This window comes from Hoplias malabaricus, chromosome Y (genome assembly GCF_029633855.1).
Source record: "Hoplias malabaricus isolate fHopMal1 chromosome Y, fHopMal1.hap1, whole genome shotgun sequence".
NCBI classification, from domain to species: Eukaryota; Metazoa; Chordata; class Actinopteri; order Characiformes; family Erythrinidae; genus Hoplias; species Hoplias malabaricus.
Genome location: NC_089820.1, coordinates 20,966,790 through 20,986,320, shown reverse-complemented (window position 1 = coordinate 20,986,320; position 19,531 = coordinate 20,966,790). Strand labels below are relative to the sequence as shown.

Here is a 19,531-nt window from a genome sequence, read left to right as displayed (position 1 = left end):
TCATATACAGGCTTCTGTGTATGCATGTCAAAGAGGATTTAGTGGACAATTACCTGAATATAGGCAAGGGAACAAGTCAATAATTAAAAATGCACACATTTCAGATCTGTACCTGGAGACATGGCTTTCATGTCTTTGGGGAACTTGCGACACACACTGTTGTAGTTGGTGCAAATGTGGTGCAGACACCAGGCTGAGAGCTGTTTGGCATTGTGGAACTATGGAAGATAGAAGGAAAAGGAGATGAAGTAGAGTTGGCACAAGGCATCAAACAGTGATTTCCAACAATGGGGCTCATTTGAAAGGCAATATCTGATCATCCTTTGAACTGGAATTAGAGTGAGCTATGAATAAATGGTAATTCAGGGGATTATTGTGTTCCCTTTGTTACCTAGCCACTTCAGTATTCAAATCAGTGTGTTTAACTGAATAATAGGGCTTTGTCCGTTAAATAAGATCTGTATAGCCATAGAGATAAATTAAATAGATTACCTGGGCCAACTCTAGGTAAGCCAGCACCTGTCCATCAATGTCTGCTCCTTTAACAGCCCACTGCAACAGTTCTTCAACTGCATGTTGCTCTGTGGAACGCAACAACACACCGTCATACAGACGTTAATGTGTAAGCCTTAAGCTTAATGCTCAAGCTCAAACAATATGGCAGTTAACATGCTGGTTAAACTGTTGGTGCATGGAATGTAAATTAGCTTTATAAACCATTTTTTTCAAATTTTTGAGACGTAAAACACGATGGAAAATATTCTTTCCATTTCTCCATATTTTTGTTGAGGATCTTGTTTAGTCAGAGTTGATATGAATCACGTACCTGAATCTAACATCTCTAAAACATAGCTTTGACTTATTAAAACAGCAGGGACAACTTTCAGAGGTTTAAACAGCTGTAGTTGTATAGTCTAAATGTTGCTCTATGGATCTGAGTGTAGTTAATGTCTAAATCCAGGATGAAGGGTGTATGATTTCACACTTATTAAGTACATAAAACATCACCTGTTCAGTCGGTTAGAAAAGACAACAGCAATTATAACACAGTTTTAAATATCAGTTGCATTTGTACCATAGCACTTTATCCTGTGTAGCAGTTGCTTGTTATTTGCTTGATAGGTAGCTATATTCCAGTACAGTGGAACCTCTACCTACGAACTTGATCTGTTCCATGACCCGGTTCGTAAGTGGAAAAGTTCGTTTCTCGAGTCAATTTTCCCCATTTAAAATAATGGAAAAGCAATTTTAACGCGTTCCAGCCCCCACCCCGAGAGTCACCCTTTTTGCACTGACATATGTTTACAACACTCTCAAATTAGTAAAAAAAAATACATGCAGCGTTACTAAAAATAAAACAGAAATACAGTGGTAACAGTAATAAAAAAGAAATAATAAAGTTTTAAGTGGTTACACATCGCTACCTTGAAGACGTGACGACTGGCTGGAGGAGTAACACAGGCACTGGCTGTATGACGGGAGGTGGGGGGTGGGTGGAATAACGGAGAGTAGGCAGTGAATGTGGGGAGACGAAGCGTAGATACGGCTTAACTTAGGACTAATTTCGATGTCTGCTATTCACACTAATGCTAAATTGCTAAAACTACAATGTGCTAATCTTAAAAGCTCACTCAAGTCAGTGGCCATTTCCAGCCGCCAGCTCGGAGGAGACTCGCGTTTCTACAGTCATAGTTAGTTGGTGGAGGCAAAAAATATTCAAATGCCCGGTTCATATCTTGGAAAGTTTGTTAGTATAGGCGTTCGTTAGTAGAGGTTCCACTGTATACGATAAATATGGTCCAGGGTGGCTGCTAATTACCTAAACAAGACGTACCTGTGAGAGCCACTAGACGCGGCAGGCAGAGACGGTTTGCCAATATTATAAGGTCCATTGGCTCCAGCTCAGGACAGGGGGTCAGAAAGCCACAGTACAGATATTCCAGCACGGCTCTCATACAGGCCATACTCGTGTTGGGGATGGACACCTGAAGAGAGGGAAATTAGACAGAAAAAATATCCACTGTTACCCAAGTGCTCAAATCTGCATAAATTTTAAGGGTCACCAAAACAACTGAAGAAAAATAGGACATTATGAATGCATGAGAGGAATCTTTGGGAACAGTTCATGACGGGTGCTGCTGGATGTTTATTCATAGCTCAGCTCCAGGATATGGAAACTTGAGAGGCAGATTTATCCAGTGATGAAGCAATCTGCTTTCCACCTCTCCCCTACGGAGGCCTGCGTGGTCTTGGCAGCGGCCCATGAGAGAGGGCCTTCATGTGGATTCTGTTGGACTTGAAATGGGTGGGCAAATGGTCAAGGCAGCTGAGGAGGGAGGTATATGTGATGGAAAGGGCCCACACAGGAAAAAGCTGGGGAGAGGGCAGGGAAGGCCATGGCCAGTGGCCTCCACGTGGGGTCTTTCATCCTTCAGGAGATAAAAGCACTGCATGAAACTGTTGGCGCTTTCAACTCCAAGCTCTGGACAAACAACCATGTGGGCTTGTCGCTATGGGAGACCTGGCCTCTGCGTACATGAGCGCCAACAAAGCCAGCCCACGGGACGATAACGTTGTCATATTGTAGCGTAGGACACAGTGCGCTTTGCAGATCTTGCCCACGCAGAAGCAACACTTTTGGAAGGGGAAAACGAGTGAATCTGGATTAAACTTGTGTGATCTGCTAACACCCCCACCCCGGAAACCACATGACATCATCTGCCCATATTCCTACCCGATTTACACCCAAAATCACATAGCCCAAAGGTCAAAGGGAGGAGGGCTTTTCTCTGTGCACTTGCTTTTGGCTCAGAGGTAAGTGCAAACAAAGGCACGCTTATTCCACCAGCTCCAAGTAACGGCCAAGGAATTAAGAGGGAGCTTTTAGAAGGGACAAAGAGAGTGCCGGGCCTACAGATTCAACCACGGCAATCTTCTCTTCATGCTGTCACTTTTCCTCGAGCCCAACAGTGGCTCCTCTGTAAATTAGGGCAGGACACAGAGGGTTTAATTGCCTCTGCTCAAGGACCAAGAGCTTCACAGCAGTCCGGGGAGCAGAGCCACTCCAGTGGCCATCACTGCTGCTGGCACCACAATGACAACCACTGGCTTGCCAAATAGATCTTTAGAGAAGACACCAGCTTCATCCTGCCTCTGCAACTGTCCTACATCAAAGATGTTAACATTATATAAATGACTGGCCATGGTTCAAATGGGGGCGGCACAGTGGCTCAAGAGCTAGTGTCGCTGTCTCACAGCTCCAGGGTCCTCCCCCCAATGTCTGCGAGGAGTTAGGTGTGTTCTCTCCGTTCCTGTGTGGGTTTCCTCCCACAGTCCAAAAATCTATGCTGGTAGGTGGACTGAATTTTGCTTTAAGAACGTGCGAGTGACTGGGTGAGGCTGTGATGAATTAGCGCCCCTGTGATGGACTATGTTCCTGCCGTGCAACCCAGTAATTCCAGGTATCAGTGAAGCATCATGATTTTAAAGCTCTATTATTTTAAAATAAAAACATTATGTAATGTTCCTTTAATTCAGATTTCTGTTTATTTAACACAGAATCTTTAAGAAAGCTGTAATTTAAAAAATATATCAGTCACTTCATAAGATATGTGCTGACAGAAGAGGCCAGATGATTCCTCTAGTCTGAAAGGGCAAGTGACACAACAGCTCAGGGGTCCTTCTGAAGCCTCAGGAGTGCCCCACACCTGCCTGACTCTGGACCAATTAGCAGAATGTCAGTCTGGCTGTGACCTCTAATTAAGACTAAAGGGCAGAGTTAAGATGTACACCAGGAACACAGCAGGTAGCTTCCTGTCAAAGATCCAAAACCATGTTATAGAAGTACTTTAAAAAGATAATGATGTAAGCAGCCCCTTGAGCTTTGACCTATAAAGGGTGATGGCCATTATCAGAATATTAAACACAGTATTATTCATTACTGAATGCATTATGAGCAATTGCATTGATTTGGTGTCCTGTTTAGGAAAGTAAAGTGCCAATGAAGAACCATAAAAAACAATCAAAAAAGGAACTGTCATAAGAGGAAACTGGGTCAAGGGACAAAGCTACAAAGAATATAAAGAGGAACAGGTGGCCAGCGACTAAAAAATGAGACTAGCCTCAGTCTGTATCACGTTAAATCTCGTTCTACTTAACCTCCATTTTTTTTTTTCACTTCATCTGCCAGGTTTTCACAGCTGAGCATCTGAGCTTCCTCTCACTCTCGCACATATCAGCTCTGCTTTCACATACAGGCTGTCAGCGAGAAGCTTTTCAGCGCCTGAGCGGTGGCCGTATGTTCACAGAGCAAGCAGTCACATAAAGTGTAACCAACAGAAAGAGATACAGGAGCTCTGCCTTTCAATCACATTACGGCTTGAACTTCAGAGCGCTGATATTTCAACTAATGTTACTCATTAAAAAACTGGTGGGCACAATAGACAAATTCATCCATGTTCTCTTAGACAAAGTGTGATGCGTGGTAGTGTGAAGAAATCATCCATAGAAGGAAGTGGTAGCTTTCAGGAGCTTGGAGTTATATATAGCTAGAGCTAGACTTGGGCACGGCATTAAATTGGGCTAGAAAATACAACATTCAAACTTTCCAACACAGAACATTCAGTTCCCCCTCCAAAGTCTCAGACACAACAGTGCTGCTTGGAGTTTTTAAACATGGCGCCCATTCACTGTCCACTTTATACATTCAAAAACAATGTCATGAGTGTTTGATCAAAGGTTAATAACTATTCTATATACCACTACATACTATGTTCCGCAGTCCATGCACTGAATACCTTTTAATCTTAGTGCATTAATGCCTCATTAATCAGTTTGAACACTCCAGAACCTGCGCTATATATGTCATGCATCTCTGCAAGTAAAGACTGTGAAATAGATTTAGTTTAGATGCTGCCACCTAGTGCGCATATTCACATTATGTTAATTATGGTGGCTGGCATCTGAAAATAACGCCCACACCTTTACGTGAATCTTGTATGTGTATAAACCAGTATGCGATTGCTAGGATGAACCATTCCTAAAAATGACTGGGCCTCTTGTCTGGCTTATATCGCTCTTATTCATCTAGCTCCCATGCTTCACGAAATGATTATTCTGCATACAACGATGACAAATGGGTGGGTCGAATGCTGTCACTAAAATGTCTGTTTACAGCTATGTTTATCAGGTACATCTCTGCCACTTTTAAACCACTACTCCCAAGTAATCAACCTCTCAACCGCAGCTGCACAGCTGCAAAATCTGACAAACTCCATTTTACAGCTACTGCATTTCGCATGGGTGTGATTTGCTGTGACAAATCCATTTCTCTGTATTTGATTATTTTGCATATTAATCAGAGGGCCCTTACTTGTCAAAGTAGACAGCACTTCACCACAAAAAACACACCACTCTCTCACTGATGACAGAAGAGTGGCTTGTAAAATGATTATAACATAAACCTTCAAAATTGTATTCAAATCGTTTGTAAATCTGAAATACATGTCACTGCCTTAAAAGAACAATCTCCTCTTTTTTGCTCCTCTTTTTCCAACCTGCAGTTTTGTTTCAAAGGTTGCCAAAACACAAAGCAAAAGACAGATTTATAAATAGATAAGAAAGTGGCACAGATGTGCCCGGGTATTGTGAGGTTATTAAAAATAACTGAGTCCAGTGTGAAAAACACGTGTTGCCTAACACAGATGCACTTCAAAATCCTAGCAGATTACTGCACAGAACTAGAATAGCAACACAGCGCTGCGATTGGTTGATCTGGGAAAGAAGCCACTTTGCTCTGCCAATTATAAAATGTTTTTCAATTCCATTTTGAAACCACTTGAGCGCACCTTTTGTGTGCCCTCCATTTATTAGTGACTACGGGTGAACTGAATGGCACTTCTAAATAGTTGCAGCTCTTTAGGCCTCTGAGCGGCATTATGTCTTGTTATGCAATGTCCCGTGTTTTGCTTGCCACATAGACAGCTACAAGGTCTAGATCTATTCAAACCATTCTAAAAATAGAGCTTGATTCGCTGCAGCCAGTTGCCACAGTGGCTTATGCCAGGCAGACAGTGAGAGGCTCAAATGAAGTCCTGCTGAGCGTCTACGTCTGGCTCCACGTCATTGTTATTGACCAGTGAGTGGTACATCCCCAAGTGTGCCGTCAGTAGCCAACAAAAGTTACAAGGTGAGTACTAGCGAGTCTTTTTTCTGGACTTAATTTGGAACTTTAATATAATAATCACAACATTTGTGACATCAAGAATGAATGACAACAAACTGATCCTTCAGTTTGTTCTACTAGTTGGGCCTACAAGAATAGTGGTTCTGGGACAACAACTTTTCTAAAGCGTGAACGCACATAAACAACAATGTACCAAATCCAGAGGAGACCACTATATGATGTATATGGCTGTGAGCAGAATTAGACAAGGAGGTAACGGATGGTAACAGACGTGCTCTGCACCAGAGCAAGCCCTGCTCACCTCATTTATGTCTGTTTTAACCTGAGCTAGTATAAGTAATAAATATTTTTCCAGCTCTTGGGCACGATAATGGAGATAGTAATATCGCTGCACAAAAATAGACAATTCAGTTGATATGTCTCTGATATTTTGATGGGTGGTGTCCTTTATTTTAGATTCCCTCATAATGGTTAACTATTAAAAATGGTTATATTAATTTGTATTTAAAAGAATTCATGAAAATGTTCAACCCTATTGTAATGCCTCATGAAGCTTTGGCTTCCTGCCTTCTAATAACTTGAGGTCCTGTTCTCTACTACTTCAGAAACATCTTTAAGTATCTTTAGGCGATGCTGTCAGAATCGAAAAGTGACCAGCATCTTATTTCTTGCATCCGTTCCTGGTCTCACTGTAAGTTAAGCTCTGTGTAATGTCTGTAATGCTATACATGGTGATCCTATTCTCTTGCTGTTCAATGGGTCAGGATGCCTTGAGATCCTCCAGCATGGCTCTGAACTCTGGCCCTGTCCTGGGGCTCTGCCCTTAGGGAGTTCATCTTTCCTGAACTTGAGCTGACAGCTGGTTGTCTAGGGAAACTGGAGAGCAAGGAATACTGACCTGGATACACGTGTATGTAATGTTTTAGAATGGAATACTGTGAAATCTAACCTGACTAATAAGATGCTAAATTCATGAGAGATCATTTTCATATGTTGGTAATGCTGATCCACATCAAGGCAGTCAAGGCCAAGAGGGATGTGAAAAGCAAAGCCATGCAAGTAACTAGATGTCACCGTATAAATAAAAGAAAGCGGAAGGCATAGCATTGTGTACGTATAAGGATGCGCTCAAGTTTCATTTGATCATATTTGATAGTAAAATGAGTGCACACTGTTTCTTCCGTGGTAAATATATATTATAAATTTGTATATAATTGTTGGACATACTTGGGCGGCACGGTGGCGCAGCAGGTAGTGTCGCAGTCACACAGCTCCAGGGGCCTGGAGGTTGTGGGTTCGATTCCCGCTCCGGGTGACTGTCTGTGAGGAGTTGGTGTATTCTCCCCGTGTCCGCGTGGGTTTTCTCCGGGTGCTCCGGTTTCCTCCCACAGTCCAAAAACACACGTTGCAGGTGGATTGGCGACTCAAAAGTGTCCATAGGTGTGAGTGAATGTGTGTGAGTCTGTGTTGCCCTGTGAAGGACTGGCGTCCCCTCCAGGGTGTATTCCCGCCTTGCGCCCAATGATTCCAGGTAGGCTCTGGACCCCCCGCGACCCTAAATTGGATAAGCGGTTACAGATAATGGATGGATGGATGTTGGACATACTTTAACAAAGTGAACATTCACTTCACATATTTAGAGGAGTAAAAACATCTAATATACTGCAATAATAAAGTGTTAAATCTATTTTTGTTTAGTTAGTTTATGATATTTTATATTTTCCAGTCATCGTAATAACAACCCTTTACAGCTTAGTTAGTAAGGGGACCATTACGGTCACTCCTCAACCCAAACTCCACCTAAGAGCTCAGCCACTGGCTAATGACATGCTGAATTCCATGTTTTCATTGGCTCACTAGCACCACACAGGTGCAGAACACACACACAAAAAAAAAGAACACTTAAGAAATAAGACAAAATGTCCGCACAGTGCTTTACCAAAGACGCTTCAGTGACTTATCGCAGTGTTTCCTGCTCTGCAGTCTTCATTCATACTCAAATGCCTCGTGTAGTCTCAGCTAAAAATGAAAGCTAGGTTCAGGGAGGAAATGATTTGTGCTTCCAGCTCAGGAAACAACAGAACATGCACACTTCCTGCCAAAGCAGTCTAAACTATGCACCTAAACAAAAACAGATGACGGGTCACATGGAGGCCACCTCATATAGTCTGGGATTCTATTTAATCATTGCTTTGTCAAGTACAATCACAGTAAATGGGTAAAACCATAAACCGCCACGAGATGTGTAAAAATATACAATAAAATACACTGGTATGTAAACTTGCATGCTGTTGTTGGTACATTTATTTTATCAGTTTCAAAATTTGGAACCAAAGCTCTTTGTGTGTCATTTTACTAATACACAAACTTCAGGGGTTGGACAATGGAAGTGAAACACCTGGTTTTAGACCACAAGAATTTATTAGTACGGTGTAGGGCCTCCTTTTGCAGCCAATACAGCGTCAATTCGTCTTGGGAATGATATATACAAGTCCTGCACAGTGGTCAGAGGGATTTGAAGCCATTCTTCTTGCAGGATAGTGGCCAGGTCACTATGTGATGCTAGTGGAGGAAAACGTTTCCTGACTCGCTCCTCCAAAACACCCCAAAGTGTCTCAATAATATTTAGATCTGGTGACTGTGCAGGCCATGGGAGATGTTCAACTTCACTTTCATGTTCATCAAACCAGTCTTTCACCAGTCTTGCTGTGTGTACTGGTGCATTGTCGTCCTGATACACGGTCTTACTGGTGCATTGTCGTCCTGATACACGGTCTTACTGGTGCAATGTGTAATTAATGACGATTGGCCACCAGGCTGGTCCAATTTAGCCATGAAACCTCCTAGTTTCAGTTTCATTGTCTAACCCCTGTATATACTATACACATCTCTTGACACTATGTGGGAAGACAGAAGCTGAAGCCACTTCCTGTTATATTATGTTATGTTATTGCCATTAAATGCTGTACCTCTAAAGAGTTCAGCTGGGGAAACCATTCAAAATATTTAACTCCACCAGTATGGCTACACTTGACTGAAGAAGTGCAGCAGTTAACAGCAGAAACTGGGTGGTATCTATAGTGACCTATCTGCCAGATGTTGTCTAAAAACATCTGGTCAAATGGCACAAAATCTAAATTTATGAAGTTTTAATTAATTAATCATTGGAAAAATGTACCATCTGTCTGAATTCTCATTTTTTTTTCTTTTAAGGGTCTTTATATCATTATCAAAAGAAGTCTGAGAACAAACTGAGAAACGGTAGCGACAAAGCTTACAAAAGAAACCGTGTTTTCTAAAGACACCATATAAAGGTGCCATGGCAGGTCTTTTTGTATGTGTTAATAAAAGCAAAATCCACAAGCTCTCACGCAACAGTGCCTTTTAAATGCACCACAATCCACTGGCAATATGATCCTCTAGGGAATACTGTACTCCCTGTGGGCCGTCTACTGCTTCAATCATAGTGCAGCTCCTTAATGCTCTCAGCAGTGCTTCAAGACCTCCAAACTAGACAAGTTCATTCAAGAGACAGATGCCTCTCATTCCTTCCTCTGACAGACTTTCAGGAGCATAGACATAAAGCAGACATCTCTCTGCAAGCAGACTGTGTGCGTGTGGTGTGTGTGTTCCCACTGGCCCGTGACCTCCTCTTGTTCGTTCTGAACTGCTTCAGTGGAGCCATGAGCCCAAGCGCTCGCCTCAGAAGGTCGCAGAGTCCAGCAGGCTGCACCACTCATCCATATGGATGTGATGATCTCCTGCTGCTGGAAATGCAATGTGGGTCAGGTTGCCGTGGCGGCGGCCTACTTTCAAGTACCTGTACTAGTTCTCTTTGAGCCCCTGGGAACAGCAATCCAGGATAAAGATGGCCTTGTCTAATCACTGGCTTCATAGGAATGTTCAACCAAACTCATGCCACTGACATCTTGGGGAAAGTTGAGCTTGAATACACGGTGGTCAAATTTCTAGTTAAAAGGAAATTATTCCAGATATTTCATCATATCTACAGAACTGAGAGACTGAAAATGTGATAGTAAACAAAGCCTGAGTGGCTTGATGGGAGGTGGTGCATCACAGGGAAATGTCCTGACTCATTTGTTTTAGAGGCATTAAACTGTGCAGACATCTGGTTCCTGTCTCCACTGTTGCAAACAGTTCTGACTATGTTTAGGAATAGAAAGTAGAGTATGGATGGTTTCCTGACATATTTACTGTTAAAAATATGAGATTACAAACTTTACAATTCTCCAGAAATCTTTGGATTTGGACTAAAGTGTACTGCCAATGGAGATTCACTATTAAAGCTAATAATCCAGGTATAAATCCCAGTTTTATTATATCCAGATGCTTAGCATTCAGTAGCTACATGGAAAGGAATGCTACGTGGACAAGCTATTCCTAAAAGCAATGTGAAACAAATAATTTACCTGACCATGGGTCCTGACCGTTAAATTATCATTGGGATGCAAATGTCAGCTTACTTCCTCAATGTAGCTCTCCATGAAAGACCCACGGAACATGGCGGCCATCCAATCACAGCTGGAGATTAGCAGAGGCTTGTGGGCCGGCAGGTAGCCATCATCCAATCGGAACACCACATCTAAAACCAGTCGGAAAAGAGCACACAGCTTGGCGTGTGTCACAGAGTCGGGGCTACAGAGGGGGAAGACAAACAGACGAACACAGAGAGACAGACGAAGAGACAAATAGACAGACAAACAAATAATAAATAGACAGATAGACAGGGCTTATAAGAAGACAGAAAACATTGAGGAAGGGCTCGGTATTTGGGGCTACATAATAATATAAATGTGCAGGAGAGTGACATTTATCTCGTTAAAAATCTGTGCTGTTTCCAATAAAAAGAAGCAATTATCAGAAACCAAAACTGCTTGCTAATTGGCAAATATATAATAAATGACACTTATGATTCATGATACACCACTGAGTTTTTCTGAGGAATGAGATAAAAGTACAAAAAAGAAGCCACATTTATAAATATTATAAAAATAAATATATAAATAAAGAATACAAACGTTGACTTACTATTTAACATACTGCATGGCACTAAATCCAGTTAATCAGGATTAAGAATGCTCTCTTTGAGATGAAACATGCAGTTGGTCAGTGTCATTTAAGTACAGACAATAAACAATATGCTTAGAGAAGCATATTGTGACGTAATGCGACATAAATTACAATGTTTAATGTTATCAGTTGTCTGAACTTTTAGCTTATTAAAATAATTACCAGCCATTATTGCTGCTCCAAATTAACGTGAAAAAAATTGCACACTAGAATTAGAACATAACTAGATTACGTACTAAAATGCACATTAAATATTTTGATCAAATGATTGCTTCATTTAAATATGACTTGCTTTCTAACATTTCAGTCGCTTAATTCAGATAACGAAGTAATGCATTGTTGAGTATTTCCCCACCAAATATTACGCAAATAAAAACGCTCAAGTAAATCGATAGCGCTGGCATAAGTAATGTAATAAACATTAATTGATTTATTGGATCTATACAGTAGTGTGTGTTACCCATCTAATTTACTGTTGCTGTTTTTGGTGCCCCTCCAAATGAATTTCAAATTAGTGACAGTTGGAAATGGAAAGTGCAGAAGTGAAAATGGGAAAAACGTCACAAAAAGCAGGTTAGGAGGGTTAGTAAAAGCACTATCAAACTGTAGTGAAAGACAAAGATGGATGAGTAGTTATTTCCCGATAGTAGAACACAAACATGCACACAGAGACATGAGCATTGCAGAAACAGCAACACAACACATAGCACATATACAAACAGCGCACATGGAACAGGAACAGAAACCTCACAAATAAAATATATTCTCACAGTGTAATACAACAAAAACATAACGGATTAACTTTATGGGAGAGAACAGAGTAAAGACATCACCAGTAACACTGCATTATACGCAATTCTATTCAAATTCCACTCTATAGGATTTGGAAATAGAACTGCAAGTCCCATATGTAAACATATTTGGCACATAATGCACTTTTATTCAGGATGAAAATGAGGCTGGACCCTCAAAGTACGCAGTAGTGCTTTATAAAAATAGACTACCTTAAGCGGCATGACATAAACACAGCTTTAGGATACATCTAGAATACATGGAGTCATATGAAAAGTTTGGGCATCCCCTGGTAAAGTTTTATGTTTTGTTCATTTCCTAATTTAAATGAACACATTCTCTAGAGAGAACAAACCTCTGAATACTGTAATGTGTTCATTTCAACTAAGAATACCAACAAAACATTTTGCATAGGACTTCAACAGCTGTTTGTGTAGCTTAATATATCTACCTCGACTGGCAAGCACTGAGCTAACAAGGTAATAGCGAGGCTGGAGGAAGTCGGCTGCCTACCAGCAAAGGTGCCCTTGCACAGACACTCTTTGATGCGATTGGCGCGGCGCACATGGAAGGCTTTGGTGATTTCCTGGTTCATGAAGCTCTCACGGTTCAGCACATTTGCCACCATCATGCGTAGGTCAAACACTTCCAGCAGCTCAGCAATTGTGGCCACTTGCATCAGGTCACCCCGGCCCTCATCCAGATGACCTGTGTACAGGTACTGCAGCACAGCCTGAACGAAAGAAAACATACTGTTGTAAAATGCATCTGATGCAAACCTATTCATTATAGAATACAACAAACTGGACACGCACACCCAGACAATTTCTTCACTAACCCTGTCTCTAAGGGAGAGTCCAGACACCCAGAGGAGAAAACTCATTTCAGCCGTTTGTACCCACGATCTCGTTCTTTCAGTCACTACCCAAAGCTCGTGGCCATAGGTGAGGGTTGGGACGTAGATTGAACGGTAAATCGAGAGCTTTGCTTTTCTGCTCAGCTCTCTCTTCACCACAACGGACCGGTACAGAGCCTGCATTACTGCTGACGCTGCATTGATCCGTCTGTCAATCTCCCGCTCCATCTTCCCCTCCCTCGTGAACAAGACCCTGAGGTATTTAATCTCCTCCACTTGAGGCAGGATCTCACTTCCAACCTGGAGAGAGCACTCCAGGAGGTCCCGGCTCGATGAAGCCAACAAGACCACATCATCTGCAAAAAGCAGACATGGAATCCTGAGACCACCAAACCGGACACCTTCCGCCACTTGGCTACGCCGAGAAATTCTGTCCATAAAAGTTATGAACAGAACTGGTGACAACAGGCAGCCCTGACGGAGTCCAACTCCGACTGGAAACCAGTCGAACTTACTGCCAGCCATACGAACCAGACTCCTGCTCTGTTTATACTGGGACTGGATAGCTCGTAGCAAAGAGCCCAGTACCCCATACTCCCCAAGCACCCCCCACAGAATAATACCCAGAGGGACACGGTCGAATGCCTTCTCCAGATCCACAAAACACATGTAGACTGGTTGAGCAAACTCCCACGGACCCTCCAGGATCCTAGCGAGGGTAAAGAGCTGGTCCTGTGTTCCACGACCGGGGTGGAATCCGCATCTGATCCTCGGTTACTGAAACTGGCTTTTGGAACATGGTAGTTTTGATCTTGTGAAACTTTCAAATCCAAACAGACAGGTTTATCATAATATTATACCTTTTTTATATAATTGTACAATTGTTAATTATTTGTGTGCTAGAGATGGCTGGTATACCAAATTTGTTATACTGTCTCAAAATATTAACACGGTATATGGTATTTCCGTGTGGTGGGGTTGGGGCCTGCACTGTCACGCTGCATGAGCCCATTTGTGAGAGAGCAAAGTTTAGTGAAAGGTGCTGGAGGAACAGAAACCTTCGAAAATAGTGAAATAAGATGGTTCTACACTGTTTAGAAGCATAGCAGACCACAGCAGATGGTTTTTAAGCAAACTGAGCATAAAGTAGAGTGGAGTGTCTTCTGAGTATTTTGTCTGTTTTTAGCTTCCTTCCTCTCTCTTTTAACATGAACTCAGCACTAAACTCACAACTGTGGTGGGCTAATGGGCTTGTTTTTTTTTCTCCACGCGTTTTCAGAGTGTGACATCACCAATATGTGAGCTCCCAGTGTCCCCTTCCTGTGGCTCTTTTAAATGCACATAAACTATTTGGCCTTGTAATAGTTATTGCAACTTTAAATTAACTGCCCTATCATTCATTCATTTTCTGTAACTGCTTCATCCAATTTAGGTTTGCCATGGGTCTGCAGTCTACAGAGGAAACCCACACAGACATGGGAAGAAAACAGACAAGATGGGTTTGAACCCACAACTCCAGGGCCCTGGAGCTGTGAAAGTGACATTACCTGCTGCTGCCACCACTGCCTTATCCAACCTACCTTAAAGGTAACATCTGCAGTTTATTTATAGTTCACTACCCGACATCCTCATCTGCTCTTTTTGCAATCTGTTTGACACATAGAGAATTATCTTCCTTATTATGTAAAATGTGTTAAAGTTAGCTGGCCAATTAAAAACATATTTCAAAACAGCTCAAACCCATCTCCTCTGTTCTGTGTTCAAACGATCCACATGGATTCGGCTTTCCCACAGCATGACAAGCAGAGACCTCTCCACAGCTTTAAGAACAAGCCTGTTCATTATGATCTACCCTCTGATCATTTTTAAATGTGTGTCCCTCTTCAGGAGAAAGCTACTGCTTTGATTTATGCTAATTCTAGGTTTTATTTCTGCATTTTTATCTTTCCCAGAACTGACCACAGACTACTCTTCTACTTATTATGGTCTTTCATTATGTCACAAAAATGCACATTCGATAAAAGAATCTGAGAGTACACTCACTTTATTCAAATGCCAATCAGACGCTGAGATACATTACATATGATTATGTTCAACTTGTGCGTATTTCATATGAAAACGTGTATATTAAACAGATTTTATTTTCTCAGTAACAGCTCTTATACTCACTCGGAAAGGCGCCTCCTGAATAAGTTCATCCATGGACACAACCGTCATGAGTCTTGGCCGACCGGTTACTGGATCATCCACTCTCTCCAGGTACACACCAAGGAACCCCCGGCCCCACCCAAGAAGGGCACGGCCAGCTCCCAGGGCTCCCATGGGGCAGTGAGTCCTGGCAGGCAGGGCGTTATCACTTTGGGAAGTCCTCAGTGAGCCTTGCTCCAACAGAAGGGGCCTCTTAGGACCCCTGGCACCACCCTCACCGTCTTTATCAATGTCCAGGCTTTTGGTGCGTCCTGCTTGCTCTTTGGCTCCTCTTCGACTTTGTTCCTCCTCCTCACTGCCCTCCAGGGTGTCTTCTCCGTCCTTATCCTCCTCTGTTGCTCCAAGGTCCATGGTGAACAGGTCATAGAACTTGGAACAGGAAGTAGCTAGGTAGACTTTATGAGCGAAAACACGAATGGCGCCACCCTGGAGGAGAAAGAGTACGTCCGCACACAGGGGTTGGCAGAACAGAGAGTCTGGTCCTTCTCCGTCCATGGGTGGGGGATCAGGGATGCCCACCACCGGCCGGGGGGGCCTAGGAGGCAGGAAGGGAGCCTGGAGGAGCGGCCTCTGGACCTTTTTCAGATGAGACTTCCAGAACTGGAGATGGCGGCGGGAGATAAGGGCAGCGCGGATGGCATTGTCAAAGACGTCCTTCACGCCAAACTGAGCAACGATGCTCGTCTCGTAGTAGGGCACACCCAATTCTTTAGCTACTTCATGGCCTCGCTCTGGTGGAAGGATGTCTGTGGGTTTTATGGGTCTGAGGAAGAAACATATATAATTAATGAAAGGCAAAATCAAATGCCTCAAAATAAAATGAAAAGCTAACTTCAAAAAATATTAACCAATGTTAATTCCTCAAAAGTGTTTCCGAAGACGTTCCCAAACCTTTGGTTCTAATTCCCTAATCATGTCTTTCACTACTGAAATCCAAAGGAAAGAAATTCAAAAATTTGTTGCTGTAGGTTCCCTACATTTCCCAATGCTTTAAGTTCAAAAGACCTTTCCCAGTCTTTCCCTAATGCCACTTTTTCAAATCCTGAATGTTTTACCAAAACCTTTCTAACATTTCATCAACTCATTATATAATTATTAAACTACTAATGAGCTAAAAGACATGTAAGAACAGAGGAAATAAAAAAATGCTCATCCAAGTGTTTATGAGGAAGTTCTGTGAGGTACTGGTAATTACACAATTTCTAAAATGTGCACTTCAGAATGCTCTAGAGTGAAATTTCAGCAAGAGAGATAGAGAGGGTGTGGGCTGTACTTGGCCAGGGGGCGGCGAGCCCGGTTGACAGCATCCAAATCAGCGTATCGCAGGTCCAGCTGGCAGCCCACCAGGATGATGGGGGTGCGGGGGCAGAAGTGCTTAATCTCAGGGTACCACATGGTGCGGACGTGGCGTAGGGAGTTGGGGTTGGCCAGGGAGAAACACAACACCACCACATCAGACCTGAAAATTGAGCAAAAAGCAATAAATAAATAAATATTCACTATCACTTTTGAATGAATGAAATATTCAGATGGCTACCCAGTCACTGTTAAAACAAAATTTATTTTAGATGGATTTGACTCGTCATAAAATGCTCATACTCTCAAGTGGCATTTTCAAAGTGTGTTCGAAAGTTTTGGTTATAACAAAGATGACATTCTCATACATATTTAACAAATGCAATACTGTGTTTTTATTATGATTTAGTGATTCAAGATGTTAAGAGCATAACCGTGGCAATCCCCAAAGAGATTTTTCATTCTGCAGTTCACGAGGTCACTGCACACATAGAGTGCCTATTATTACGCTGACAAATGGCGGCTTGCCTATTCCTCCCCGAGACATAAATTAATGAGGTGAACACACAAAGCTCTGTGCATGCTGTGGGCAATAGCGAACGGAATAATTTTACTTTGTGTGTGTATATCCATAGACTTCCTGTGAAGGTAGGACGAGAAACCCCTCTGTTACGTAAGTTTCTAAAGCCCTCCAGGAAGCTACTGCTGCTCTCAGAAGTGTTCTTTTCAGACTGCATTGCATTGTGCAGCTGCACCACACGACCATATTTTTCTTGTCATAACAAAATCTCGTTTCACCAGGAGTCCTTACATTTATAAGACTTAAAATATAGCATTGTTATGAGTACTTCATAAAAATATACCTTACTAATAAATCCGCAGTGATTTACTGGCAATTTGCACAAAGAGTCTCCTTCAAATTTACAAAGAAACTTTTCTTTGGATTAACATAGTATTTTTTATAGTTTTAATCAAGTTCTTCATTTCTGTTTTTCAGGTGCAGTATTCGGGCACACCTTTGAAAGGCTATGTATGGTCAGGTATCTGGAGAAGGCATTCGACCGTGTCCCTCGGGGTATTCTGTGGGGGGTGTTCGGGGAGTATGGGGTACTGGGCTCTTTTCTACGGGCCATCCAGTCCCAGTATAAACAGAGCAGGAGTCTGGTTCGTATGGCTGGCAGTAAGTCCGACTGGTTTCCAGTCGGAGTTGGACTCCGTCAGGGCTGCCCGTTGTCACCGGTTCTGTTCATAACTTTTATGGACAGAATTTTTCGGCGAAGCCAAGTGCCGGAAGGTGTCCAGTTTGGTGGTCTCAGGATTCCATGTCTGCTTTTTGCAGATGATGTGGTCTTGTTGGCTTCATCGAGCTGGGACCTGCTCTTGCTGGACCAGTTTGCAGCCAAGTGTGAAGCAGTAGGGATGAGGATCAGCACCTCCAAGTCCAAGTCCATGTTACTCAGTTGGAAAAGGGTGGAGTGCTCTCTCCAGGTTGAAAGTGAGATCCTCCCTCAAGTGGAAGAGTATCTTGGGGTCTTGTTCACGAATAAGGGAAAGATGGAGCGGGAGATTGACAGGTGGATTGGTGCAGCGTCAGCAGTAATGCAGGCTCTGTACCGGTCTGTTGTGGTGAAGAGAGAGCTGAGCAGAAAAGCAAAGCTCTCAATTTACCGTTCAATCTACGTCCCAACCCTCACCTATGGTCACGAGCTTTGGGTAGTGACCGAAAGAACGAGATCGCGGGTACAAGCGGCTGAAATGAGTTTTCTCCGCAGGGTGTCTGGACTCTCCCTTAGTGACAGGGTTAGGAGCTCGGACTTCCGGGAGAGACTCGGAGTGGAGCCGCTGCTCCTCCACATCAAGAGGAGCCAGTTTAGGTGGTTCGGACATCTGGTTCGGATGCCTCCTGGACGCCTTCCTGGTGAGGTGTTCCCGGCATGTCCAACAGGGAGGAGGCCCCAGGGCAGACCAAAAACATGCTGGAGAGACTATATGTCTCGACTGGCCTGGGAACGCCTCGGTATACCCACGGAGGAGCTGGAGGCGGTGGCTGGGGAGAGGGAGGTCTGGGTTTCTTTGCTCCGACTGCTTCCCCTGCAACCCGGACCCGGATAAGCGGTGGATAATGGATGGATGGATGTAATAATAATAATAATAATAATAACAACTAATAATAGCCTGTATATTAATTATTATTATTTGCCACTTAGTGGACATGGTTTGAACTGCTTGTTTTAACAAACACTTTCAAAGGAGTGTTCAATTAGGAAAATATTAATATTGTTTTTCAGGATATTTTAAGTACAAACATTCAGAGTATTTGTAAAAATCAAAGAGTATCGCATGTATAATGTATGAAAACAGTTATGCAAGTCTGCATCATCTGTGTTTTCCCTGTGATTCAAATGCATTCAGCATTTTGCGATTACATCAACTGCTTCATTTAAGGCATTTACAAACACATGCGTGCACTCGCAAAAACACACAACAACATTCACATAAGAATTCACTCTGAGACTCATTAGTAGAATGAGGCTGGCCTTCAGTCCCCATGAAGTGCAGATTTTAATGGTCCCATGGACTGATTGACTATACAGTTCAATGTTCATCTACGTGTACGTGTGTGTGTGTGTGTGTGTGTGTGTGTGTGTGTGTCTGTCCATGGAAAATGTGAAAGTGCAAAGACAAAAGAGCAAAGACATATACAAACACAAAAACACATATGTTTCTATCATAGCAATGATTTACCATGTGCCATAATGAATAACGAATAACTGCAGTAAAAGCACATCACAAAGGTCAGGATTGCTGTGTTATGTAATTAGTGTCTGGCTTTTCAAAAAGAGAGGGAGATGTGGACTGCGGCAAAGTTCAAACTCCTGCCACTCTGTCACCCTTACTGCACTGTACACACAAACACACACACACACACTTGGACTTGGCCCCAAGATGAACATCTGTGTTAACCAACGATGTGCCAGACTGCTGACTATGCCCTTAATCAAACACACAGGGTTTGCATGAATGGTTTGAGCTGAAAAAAACGTGTTCTCCCCGTGTCCGCGTGGGTTTCCTCCGGGTGCTCCGGTTTCCTCCCACAGTCTAAA

The 19,531-nt window shown here is 42.7% G+C and overlaps 1 protein-coding gene across 3 annotated transcripts in view; it reads right to left on the bottom strand.

Annotated features, from left to right (window-relative positions):
• The window catches only part of LOC136678268 (rho-related BTB domain-containing protein 2-like), a 71,300-nt gene that overhangs the window by 6,827 nt on the left and 44,942 nt on the right, over nt 1-19,531 (bottom strand). For all 3 annotated transcript variants that reach the window (XM_066656255.1, XM_066656254.1, XM_066656256.1), the window contains exons 4-10: nt 16,405-16,590; nt 15,093-15,894; nt 12,581-12,800; nt 10,669-10,787; nt 1,835-1,985; nt 493-581; nt 113-218 (exon numbers count right to left, since the gene is read on the bottom strand). In XM_066656255.1, the coding sequence (XP_066512352.1) occupies nt 113-218; nt 493-581; nt 1,835-1,985; nt 10,669-10,787; nt 12,581-12,800; nt 15,093-15,894; nt 16,405-16,590 (1,673 nt within the window). The remainder of the gene's footprint in view (nt 1-112; nt 219-492; nt 582-1,834; nt 1,986-10,668; nt 10,788-12,580; nt 12,801-15,092; nt 15,895-16,404; nt 16,591-19,531) is intronic.